Source organism: Uranotaenia lowii, chromosome 2, assembly GCF_029784155.1.
Source record: "Uranotaenia lowii strain MFRU-FL chromosome 2, ASM2978415v1, whole genome shotgun sequence".
NCBI lineage: Eukaryota > Metazoa > Arthropoda > Insecta > Diptera > Culicidae > Uranotaenia > Uranotaenia lowii.
In genome coordinates, this window is record NC_073692.1 from 222,978,424 (window position 1) to 222,990,434 (window position 12,011).

A 12,011-nucleotide genomic window follows, 5' to 3' on the forward strand; every position below is an offset into this window, starting at 1 on the left:
CTTTTAACATTTTCAACCAAAATTTACCTTTTTCAGTGATTTAACTTTAATTTGCTAGCTTTTATATGATTGATGGTTTTTTTTTTAAATAATTGTAATGCGATACTTCAACAAATTTTAAGAGACTTTTTGAATTTCTCATCTCATTCTTCGAGGCAGTTTCGAACTCTAGGTTCCGGTAAAATAAGTTAGTTTTTCAATTTAGAGGTAGTTGAAGAGAAATCAGAGAGAAGTTTAGAAATTTCCGAACTTATGATATCCTTCTTACACATTTTTGAACTGTTAAAATCTAACCAGAAAATTGAATTTTGAATTTTGGATTGAATCCATGAGTTAGATCCAAAACTGAATTTCGGTTTCTTCTTGTTTATTTTCCCGGTTTTGGGTCTGAATTCCCGGTTTTTTCCCGGTTTTCCCGGTTCGATTTTCAATTCCCGGTTTTCCCGGTTTTCCCGGTTTTCCCGCTTTTCCCGGTTCTGTGGCCACCCTGGTTATAATTCAGTATTCGTAGGATGTGAAAATATCTTAAATTATATGAAAAAAAAAAAACTATACGATCATAGCTTAATTATATCAGTTTTTGATGCTTCTATAGCAATGTTCTATCTGATTCAGATAGCACAGTTTGATATAGAGCAAAACTAAACCTTACAAAAAAAAATTACTCATCAAGATATGGATGCTTTGAGAATAATGTCTAGTGGAATGTCATAACCCGCGGCATTCGCTAGGAGAACGCTCTTTTTTAGGTTTCCCAAAAGGAAAATCAATTTTGTGAATCTGTTGAGCGAAACTCATTGTAGCCCGGTTTGGAGCGTTGACTTCGATGTCCGTGTTTCATGGAAAAAGTCATGCATATTGAGATAAGATATAACTAGAACATTTTACAATAATCTGAAACAAATTCTTGAGTGTTGAAAATGAACTCATTCCCATTCAAGTATATCAATCAAAATAAGAAATTATCCAGCTTGAAGGAACTTGAAATCGGAAATTTTGAATATAAAACTATATCTGGATGAAATATAAACATCGCGTTGGAATATGTTTGAGTTATTATTTTTATATCCTCTCCTGATCGGGTATACATCAAAAATTTCAAGTGTTCATGGGACATCAATTTTATGTAGTTAGAAAAATTATTTATTTCATCAGTAGTTTTTAAATAAACAAGAACATGCGATTTTTACCCCGCTTACAAAAAGAGGTAAGTTGCAAGAAATTTTGTATTAAATGAAAAATTAAATGAAAACGTTCGAAAATTTATAGATTTTGATATATTTTCGATGTCGTAACGCATTAAGCACCAATTTCAGTAATTTTTGGTTTTGTTTGAATTAAGTTTTACACTTTCCTGTCAGAAATGTTTTTAAAGAAATAGTATAAGGGTGTTGATACATTAAGAGGTTAAAAAATCTACTAGCTGAAATCATGAATTTTTGAGATAAACAAACGCGTGATGCTAAACAATCATATTCCATCATATGGAAGCAAGATTTAAGAGGTTTATCTTTGATTTGAGGCCCTCAGAGTCAAAGGGGTATAAGTGACAAAATGGTCGATTTTGAGTTAATGATGCCAAACGATTCTTCATATTACAAAGTATATTTGATGATTTTTTCAGATTTTTAGAATTTTATTTACATACTTTTAAGATCCAAAGAAAAATACAAATTTTCGAAAAATATATGGAAAATTGCCAGACACAACAACTTAAAAGCCTGTTTTCTCGAAATAAGCTTTCATGCACTTATACCCCTTTGGCTCCAAGGGCCTCATTTGCATTTTGATGCATTTCAGCCCAGATTAGTAACTGGATTATTAGGATATATTGACAGTTCTTTACGAACACTACTTTAGCGAAAAGTCTCAGCTCTTACCTTAAAATCAAGAATAAAATGATTAATTTTATCAAAAAGACGTACACAGAAAGAAAAATGTAATCATTGCACGTTTTCACATCATCGCCACGAAAAATATGAAAAAGAGTATAACATTTCAAGGCTAAGATGAACTTTACATGTCACCGCATGCGAAATCCAGCGTCAACGTCAGTTTGCCAATTTTTGTTTGTTTTCGTTCCTATTGGATTCCCAACGAAGGCGAGCTTCATCAATTAGCTTGCAATTTCATGTAAATCTTAACGTTCGCAACGTTCGACCGTGTTTTGTTGTACCTGCTAGTGTGCTGCTCGCTTCTGTTCGAATCGAGGTGGTGCATGCTGAGCAAGCAAGTAAGTGAGAAATAAAACTTAATAGGGTAAATGATCTTGAGCGGAACTAAATGGCTCAACTCGACGCAACTCGAAACAGTTGATCAAGCGGTATGGCTGTGGGTTATAACCGAGCAAAAAAATTTTTAGTTCAGCGGATAGATCTTGGTTTCTGCTTTCTAATGACGATTTTGAGAATATTTTAGAGTAAATCCTAATAACTCTAGAGCTGTTTTACTGGAGTAAGAATTCTGATCTTGAGCGGAACCCCAAGCAACCAAAAGTTCGAATATCATTTGAGGAACGAACTAATAAGTTCATATATAGCTGTACAAAAGTTCTGTGGAACTTTTTTGCTGTTCAAAATGCTTTTTCGAGTTCCATGGAACTTCATTCTTTATCAAGTTCAGCCAATACTCAAAAAAAGCTTTAAAGTACTGTTTTGGTTTCAGTTTCTACTTTTTGGGAACTTTAAAGTTTGTATGAAGAAAAACAATCTACTTGTTACGTACTTCTCATTTTTTTCAAAATCAAGTAGCTATCAAAGGGTTGCAAGTCTTTTTGTACAGCTCAATAGTTCGTAAAAAGTATCTGTTGTACTATTTTGTAAACTTGAAAGTTTTTAATAAGTTCCAACGGGCGTTCAAAAGCAACTTCGTATTATAGAAACTTTGAAGTAGATTTAAAGGCTAAAATCTACTTTTTTCGAACTTCAACACGTGTTTGCATAAATAAACACATCGTTACTTGGGAAACAACTATATGAAGTACACATTAAGTTCCGGAAGAACTTTTTAACAGCTTGAAAGTGGGAATTAAGTAGAAATAAAGAACCTGAAAGTCGTTTTAAAGAAAATCATCACATCGAGTAAAATCGTTGCCTACTCATGATGTTCATATAGGGCAATAAGTATGGATCTCAACTTTCAAGCGGTGAGCTCGGGTTCGAGGCTTGGTAAGAACATGTTTTTTAAATGTAATGTGAGTTAGTAACAAATATAGTTGATTAATATGAATCAAAATAGCAGACTTGAGAAGGCAATTGAAGGAGCGGAAGAGTAATTTTTTCGTTTTTTATGCTGCTTATAAAGTGGATTTTGAAGCTGGTTAGAAGTTGTTTGACGATTTATGCGAACTTTTTGTCAACTTTAAAGTTCGTTTAACTACTTAAAAATTGAGCTGAAAAGAAGTTATATTAGCATACTCGATTAAGCTGATCAAACCTGATAGACGAATGTTATCCGAACTTTTGGTTGCTTGGGACCACGCTGATCTTGAGCGGAACTAAAATATGATCTTAAGCGGAACCATTTTCTTCTTTCAACATCTTTAATAGCTCACATTCCTAATACTTGTGTAACTGTGAAACTTCAATTAAATTTCATCTTTGAAAATTTTAAAGTTAAAAAATTAATGTTTTTACGTAAAAAATGAAACTTAGCGTTCCAAAGTTGTTCTCGAAATATCCATTCAAATTTATTGCTTGCTTAACCTTCCAAAGCTGTTCGCAAAATCTGCGTTTCGGGGAAATTTGACTTGTAATTTAATGTTATTCCCGTGGCCGCAAATGTTGACCGAATTTTATGATATTGGATTCATTGTGTATGTTATTTTTTCTTGTTTCTAAATATTTTGAAAAAAAAGTGACGTTGTTCTACTAGATTGTCTGTAGTTGGCTCCGAATGAAAAAAGTCCCAAAAAACAATTTTATTTTTAAATTGCTTATAATTTCTGACAACTTTGCAGTATTTGGGTGCTTTTTTAATTTCTGGAATTGTTAAGAATACATCTATTCAATGGTGTATGAATATGTGGGGGCCCAATGAATTTTTTAACCGCTATTCTGGATTTCCCGGTAGAAAAAAAATCTAACTCAAAACAATGACATCCAATTTTGTCTTTGCATCGCTGTATCTCATTTCTTAATGAATTGATATTTCAAACTTCAATTTTAGTTCTTTCTCGTTAATTTGATTAACATTTTCAAAGAATATATTTGGTCTCTCAAAAATTTCAGTTCCTCAGTATATTGTAATTATGATTAAGATTCTTTGAATCTGCGCTTCGGGTCATATTGACCCTAACGACTTTTGAAAGTAACGACAGAGTCAGAAATACATAAGAAGATGCCTTAAATTACAGATTTTGCAAAAAAAAACTGTACATTGCTCTTAATCAACGTTTTTGAGAAAAATAATCTGATTTTTTGTCATTACTCATTCCCTTAATTCCTTTAATTTCATTGGAAACTCATGATAAAATGGATCATTTTTAAATTTTAGTTGGGAAAAAAACAGTTTACGTTGAAAATCTTTTCATACTTTTCTAATTCAAAGTAAGAAACCTAAATTAAATATTGACAAAAAAAAATATAATTATGGAAATCCGATCAAAGTTCAAAAATTGTGTGAAGTCTGTGATGAAAGTTTCCTCAAAATTCTGTGAAAAACAGATTTTTCTGTGATTTCGGCAATCTTGCTCCAAGCAACTCATTCATAGAATCAAGTTTATTGTAAATTCCAGTTTCTTATGAATCAAGATTAAATTGATTTATATTTAAAATTTATGGAAACATTAATTATTTAGCTTAATTGATAAAACAATCATTTCTCAAACCGACTTCCAGTTCGAGCTTAAGTGTAAAATCAAACACAAGGGAATTGGATAGAGTTTCAATACCGGGCCACCAATTGAATCGTGGAGTATTATAAAATAGCTAACCTGGTGTGCTTTACTACATTTTGTAAGACTGTAGGAATGTGTGTTAAAAACAATTTAAATTTTTGTTTATTAGGTAGTATATCGTTTTCAATTGGAATTTGAACATATAGAACAACCTCTTTAAATGAAAGCTACTTCTTAAAGTACGAATAGTAACGGCAATGAAGATTGATTCTTATTCTGAAATAATGACTTAACTTTATTGGAATCATTAGTTCTCGAATTATGCCAAAAATATGTATGAAAGCCTTCCTCCTCCTTCCCGTCGTTCCTCTGAAAGAAAGAATCAAAAACACATTTCTTGTACCCCCAAAAATTAAGCTTTTTGTGTGCCTAGTTTGGTACGCTATGACACCAATTAATTAATTTTTGTTCTATTCGAATTTAATTTAACATCTTTTCTTTCCCTAAAGCTGATATAATAAGGAAATAAAAGGTGCTGCATATATTCAGGGGTAAAAAACGCGTGTGAGACATTAGGCATAAGGCAGCGCACCTAGCGATTTATTTCGGAAGCTAGTAGTTCCGCTCAAGATCAAAGATGGTTCCACTCAAGATCATATTTTACTTTTAAAAACTACGCGATTTATTGATATTTTGATGGAAAACTTGTTACAAAAACCCGAATAATGCTTCTTTAAGAACTTTTCTACCATTTTAGTCATTAAGAATCAGTTTATAACGGCCAAGTGTTACATAAATTGACGTTCAAAGCCAGCGTAGATTGATGAAAATTGCAGCAAAAATGCGTATGTTTTTAAATCTTCTAATAACATTATTTCAGTTAATAGACTTTAGCAAAAATGTTAATGCTTGTATGAAAAGGTTTTGAAAAAGTGTTTTTTCAACATTTTGATATGATTCATAAACAATCATCGCCTATATCTTAGAAAAAATAAATGGTTCCGCTCAAGATCAGATTTCGACTAGTTCCGCTCAAGATCATTTACCCTACCCTTCTAATAATTGTAATTATTTTATCAAATGGTCAATTTTATTTGTTCCAGAAAAAATGCCACTTGAATTCAACGAAAGCTCGGGCTACCCCAAGTGCATGACAACTTATTTTCCTACCAGCATGTCGATCGCCGTTGCCGTCATCGGGGGAATAGCACCAAAAAAACTGGTATTAGTGAAAATTTATTAAATACCAATTTTTCTTGTGTGGATCAAATAAAATGTATACATACACCTATAGGTGATAGCAAAATTCAAGTCTTTCTTACCGTTTATCGCAGTCCACCGGTTATTTAATTCAATATTGTTTTGCTCGAATAACTGAGCGTTCACTTAAGAGTTTGAACATGAAGCCAGAAAACAGTGCTGAGGATTTTTCTGTCCATGCTTTCGGCGATGTGGCCAAATATTTTATTTTAAGAGGGATCAGATGTCGCTTCTCTTATAGGTCAATTCACGATGTGCCTGGCCTCACTGTTTTTGACATTTCGCGATTCCTGTTTTGATTCCTTATTTTCCAATTCTACACGCTGATGAAGCAAAGCAAACATTTGGGTTCTCATTTAATTCTCATTCACACGTTTTTAGCAAAAGTTCTCAGCTCAATTTTGGGATAAAAAAAATAAAAAGAAAATTAGATGTTTCAAGTATCAAATAATGAAAAATCAATCATTTTGTTTGTTAATCCAGCTGAAATCCAGCTGGAATAAATGGACTTAAACTTAAAAGTTAAACCACTGACATACTGACTGGCGCTGCTCGAAAATTAGCGAGAATGTCGATACCAGTAAAATTTTCATGCTCGGAATGCTGCCGCGCAATGTCGACGATAGGAGGCTTCTAGCCAAAAACTGAGAGGAATTTTGTGTTAAGTCTCATATCAGTGTGATTAGTAGTCAAACTATCTGACGTTATTTTTATTCCTCGAAAATATCATGTCGTAAAAAATTATAATAGTGCAGACTTTACTTTCGGAATGTTAACCGGAGAATTTTCCTATATTGGATTCTTCTGTCAACGTATTTTGTTGTCGTACAAGGTGGTACAAGTATGTGCATTTGTTAACAGCTTCCGGTAAAAATAACACATGAGGCTTCCGGACAATCGATTCGGCACATTGGAATTCCTTAGAAGTTTCCACATTTGGATATTTGATGGGATTTTTTGTTTTAAGTAGAAGCGCAACACCAAACCTCCTTTTCGAAATTTTTACGAATTTTCAACTTTCTATTCATTTCCAAAAAGATAAACATGAGAAACCAAAAAATGCGCTAAATTTAATTCACAAAATGGAACTTGGTATTTTGCTATCTCTCAACTGAGTTTTGAGTGAAATTTCTTGACCGTGCAGCTACACGAAAAATTTCGCCGCACCCCATTTCTCGTTCGTAAAATTTTGTAAACAGGACGCGCGAACTGTCACCACAAAAGGGAACATACGTCAACGTGAATCGACCCATACGCATGTTCACTACCCAGTGGAGCCAGGTCAAATTATTTTTCAACATTCGCATTGATTTTTTTTAAAAGGTCATCAGAAAGTCATTATAAAAATCATCAGTTACAGCAAATTTGAAAATGTTTTGAAAAGTCCTCTTCATATCAAAGTTCAAGTAATAAATTTAACGTAAAATATATACATGTTCAGTAGTGACTTTATTCCTTAAGCCCGTATTCAATTTGTTCATGTTTGTTATTGTAACTTATTGAGAAACAACCTGCAGCTAATAATTCGAAGTATGCACATTATTCAAGAAATTTGTAGTGATTGAACCGTAATATGGAACATTTTCACTCACTACTGCCTAAACACTTATTTTCCAACGATACCATGCTTAGAAATTTTATGTTTTCTTTACCTACTGAAATGAATTTGCATATTCAAGGTGCGTGCATGACACTGAAAAATCTTTAAAGTTGCTGTCAAATGTGTAGGAAATGTAAAGAGCTGAAAATTGAGTTAAAATATACGAGAAATAAAAATCGAGCAAATATTCATTTTTGTCATAACAACCTGGCAACTCTGATGAGGCCAAATCCAAATCAAGGCTGAGGTCAACCATCCATAAATACCATCGACCGTATATACCCTTAAGGAAATACTTATTTAAACAACAATTTTAAAGATTGTTCAATAATTTTTTTTACACCAACACTGTTGGTAAAGGATAATAAAAACAATATAAAGTTTGTACGTGATATCATTAAACCAATCTGTTATACTGGGTAAAGTTTATCACGGTATCGAAAAAAGTAAAATTAGTTGAAAATTTATGAGATATGATCCTTAAGCTAATCAACTTCTATTGATAGTGTCGATAATTTCAATTATTTAAAAATTATGCAGTAAGAAGCAGTTAATTTTGTCTGTTAAAATACTTAGTTTTTGAATCTTGGGTTTTAAAATGGCAATAAGTTTGAAATAATTTGCAATACTACCACCTGAAAATAAAAAAAAACCTCATAGATAAGGTTTCGTATGCAGCGTTAAAATATTTATTTTTACCCGGGATCCTAAAAATTCCCGGGAAAAGACTACCCAATTCTCGGGAACGCTAAAATGGCCGGGAAATGGACACTCTAGAATTGATAGTTATTCTTGAGGCCAAGTCTAGAATATTAAAAACGCATAAAGCCCTCTGTAACCCAAATCGCCACAAATTCGATTTTCAACCAAGGATTCGTTTTGGCTGACATCACTAGGAAATGATGTTATTTTGGTCATTTCAAAATACTGTCTATTAAGTTAATATTTTCATCTTATTTCTAAACAAGTTATCTAATCAAATTTACAATTTCTTCAGCTACTCATTTAACAGCTAGAAAATTATTGGCACTTATGATAAGTCGTTAATTCATGGGAAAGAATGAATGACTGAGTTCTTGTCAGTTCACTTTACTTGCAACTTACATTCTTCATGGAAAACTCTTTAGTTTATTGCCAGAGACATTATGTGCCACTCGGTGAATGTTTTCTGATGTTTTTCCTTGGAAAAAAAACAACGATCGTAGCTGAGCTTAGAGCAACCCTGTTTTCTTTCGGTACCGGGAAACTTTTCTTGCAAGAAAAGGACAAACTAAATAATGTCGAAATTTGTCTTTAGGCTACGCAGCATCAAATCATTAAAGAGAACACATCCTTGAGCATTTTCTTCAGACATGGTTCTAACGAAGAAGTATTTGAATGGAAGAGAGTTTTTTTTAGAATATCAAGCTTAATTTGCTTACAGAGATGGACTTTTCGTTCTTTGATCGAATATGCACTTTTGAAGATTTAATCATGTTCTCTCGTTGATGAGAATTGTTTAATTTTCCATTTTTTTCAACACAATGCGCGTGTAGCAATGAACATTTTCATTAAAAAAAAATGAAAATTTTGTTGATTTAACAAATCAAATCTAGTAAGTGCTCAGCAGTTTATACAGAAAAAAATTTCCAATCAACGAAAGTTCAAGTACTCACCATTCACTCGATGTCGATTGATTTGCACATTCGCTAGCAAAATTAATGCACTGATGATTGCACTCTGCATCGTTTGGGTTTTTAATACAATTGCTGCTCCTCCGTCTTTCTGCTTCGAGAGTATGTAGTATTTTTTGTTTTAACTTTTTCCGCAAAATTCAACGTAAATCGGGTGGTCCTTCAAGGTATCAGTTCGATTTGACTGTTCACTTCCTTTCACGTTCGACATTGGTGCCTCAGATGGAGGATGAAAGCAGGACCTTCCATTAATTGGAAACGAAATCGAAATGCAGCTTCAATTGCATTTTATCGTTCCCGGTAATGGACATTAGAAGCGCTGAGGAAGGAAAAGTAGGAAAGAAAAAAAAGAGTCAGTTCAGGTTAAAAGATCTCTCAATCAACTTTGAAATTCGTTAATGGTTAAAACGCTCGAATGATGAAAAAAGATTAAAAAAAATGTAAGTATTTTTGTTCGTTGATATAGTAAATTTTTTTTTATTCGAACCGGGACGGTCACGATCGTTGTTCTAAAACGCATTCTTTTTTTTTGGCCTTTTTGACTTTTGGCTCAGTTTTCAGACGTCACAAAAATTGTGTTATTTTTTTCTCTTCATGAATAGATAGTGAACATGTTGATGATTCTAAGATTGAATTGTTGTGTTGAAGACTTAGCAGTGTTGAAGATACAGCCAAAATAATAATCTGGGTCTATTTATATGATCCTAATCAGCTAATTGTACCCTTTTTAACGGTAAAAGAAGGTTAAGTTCTAAAAATTTCTCATCTCATTATCAAATGGACTCTTTTTTCTGAGAAATTTCTTTGAACATTTCAATAAGAGTTCAAGACTTAAAAAAAAACTAAAAAAAGAAACATATGTAGCATGAAAATCCAGAATAACATTGAAATTAAAAAAAAAATGCACCTTAAAAAGATTTTTATATTTGTTATCATCTAAAAAAGTTAAAATTGATATTATGCAAACATACCACATGATTAATACTGACATTCATTTCAATTTTAGGTACTATTAAAGAAAAATAATTGTCATGAGTTTATACCTATTATAATTTTTTTCTATTCATCTTTAATTTTGAAACCTTGGAATGCTCATATAAAAAATTAAATTCACTGATATGGCCGTGAAAATTGAATCAGTTACTTCAACGACTATCTGGAATCTGAAATCTGAATCTGTAATCTTAATCTGAAATCAAAATCTTAATATCAAGATTCCGATTTGTGTAAATTTGATAATTCATACACATAAACCTTCATTACCAATTTTTTTACACACCACTGAGCAAGATTTTTTAGAGAGGGCTTTATACCCCAAATGGTAAGATTCTCTACGACGAACGGAGCGCTCACCCAAGGGCTGCTCTACTTGTTAACAAAAGAATTAAATTTACTCCCTTTTCAGAATTTATCGACGGAGACATCACGGCTATACGGATAGAAGTACCAACACCGAAAGGTAAGCACACGGTGAGTGTAGCTTCAGCGTACTTCCCCGGAGATAGCACCGATATACCCCCACCGATGGTAGTAGAATTTATGAGAAAATGCCGGGCACTTAACCAGCAGTTTCTCATATGCTGCGACGCTAACGCACATCACACGCTGTGGGGAAGTACAGATATCAACACTAGAGGTGAGTCCTTATTAGAGTTTCTTTCACAAAACAATATTGAAATTTGTAATGAGGGAAGCAAACCTACGTTTATAACGACGAACAGACAAGAAGTCCTCGATTTAACCCTATGTACACCACTACTCCTGGGAAAAATAAAAAACTGGGAGGTATCGGATGAAGAATCACTGTCTGATCATAGACATATTACATTCGATATAGTGGGAGGGGAAATAATCAGGGATGTTTATAGAGACCCCAGGAACACCAACTGGAGTCTCTACATACACACACTTGAAGTTTGCAAACCTTTGTTGGATGTGAAAATACGAACAACAAAGCAGCTAGAGGAAGCTTCAAACTGTTTTACCAATAAAATCATATACGCTTTTGAAGCGAGCTGTCCACTGAAGGAACGTGTTTCTAATAGAAGAGTTCCCTGGTGGAACAGACAACTCGAAAAGTTAAGAAAAACAACAAGGAGACTTTTCAACAAAGCAAAAGCTGACTCAAACTGGGATGACTATCATAAGTCCCTAACTGAGTACAACAAACACATTAGAAAAGCTAAAAGGAGTAGTTGGAGGCACATGTGTGAAACCGTTCAATCTACGCCAGAAGCTGCCAGGCTCCAGAAAGTTCTATCTAAAGAACACTCAAATGGACTAGGTCAATTGAAGAAAAACAACGGGGAGTTCACTACAGACCCGAAAGAAACCCTTCAATTACTACTGAGTACGCATTTCCCAGAATCCATCGGTTTAGAGATTAAGGACACTCCGGCTGAACAACCCAATCGGAATGTCAGGCGTGATGAAGCTCTCCGCAAATCGCGCGCAATCTTTACACCGTCAATGGTTAACTGGGCAATCAGTACATTTGAGCCATTCAAAGCTGCTGGTGAAGATGGGATTATACCAATCCAAATACAGCAAGCAAAACAAATGGTAACACCTGCCTTGGTTGAGATGTTCGTAGCCAGTATGACACTTTGTCATATTCCCACACAGTGGAGAAAGGTGCGCG

The 12,011-nt window shown here is 33.5% G+C and overlaps 1 protein-coding gene across 1 annotated transcript in view; it reads right to left on the minus strand.

The window, feature by feature from the left end:
• LOC129744720 (zwei Ig domain protein zig-8-like) overlaps positions 1-12,011 on the minus strand; it is a 237,683-nt gene that overhangs the window by 199,855 nt on the left and 25,817 nt on the right. The window contains exon 2 of the mRNA XM_055737402.1: positions 9,353-9,689. Coding sequence (XP_055593377.1) covers positions 9,353-9,422 — 70 coding nt within the window. The 5' untranslated portion in view covers positions 9,423-9,689. The remainder of the gene's footprint in view (positions 1-9,352; positions 9,690-12,011) is intronic.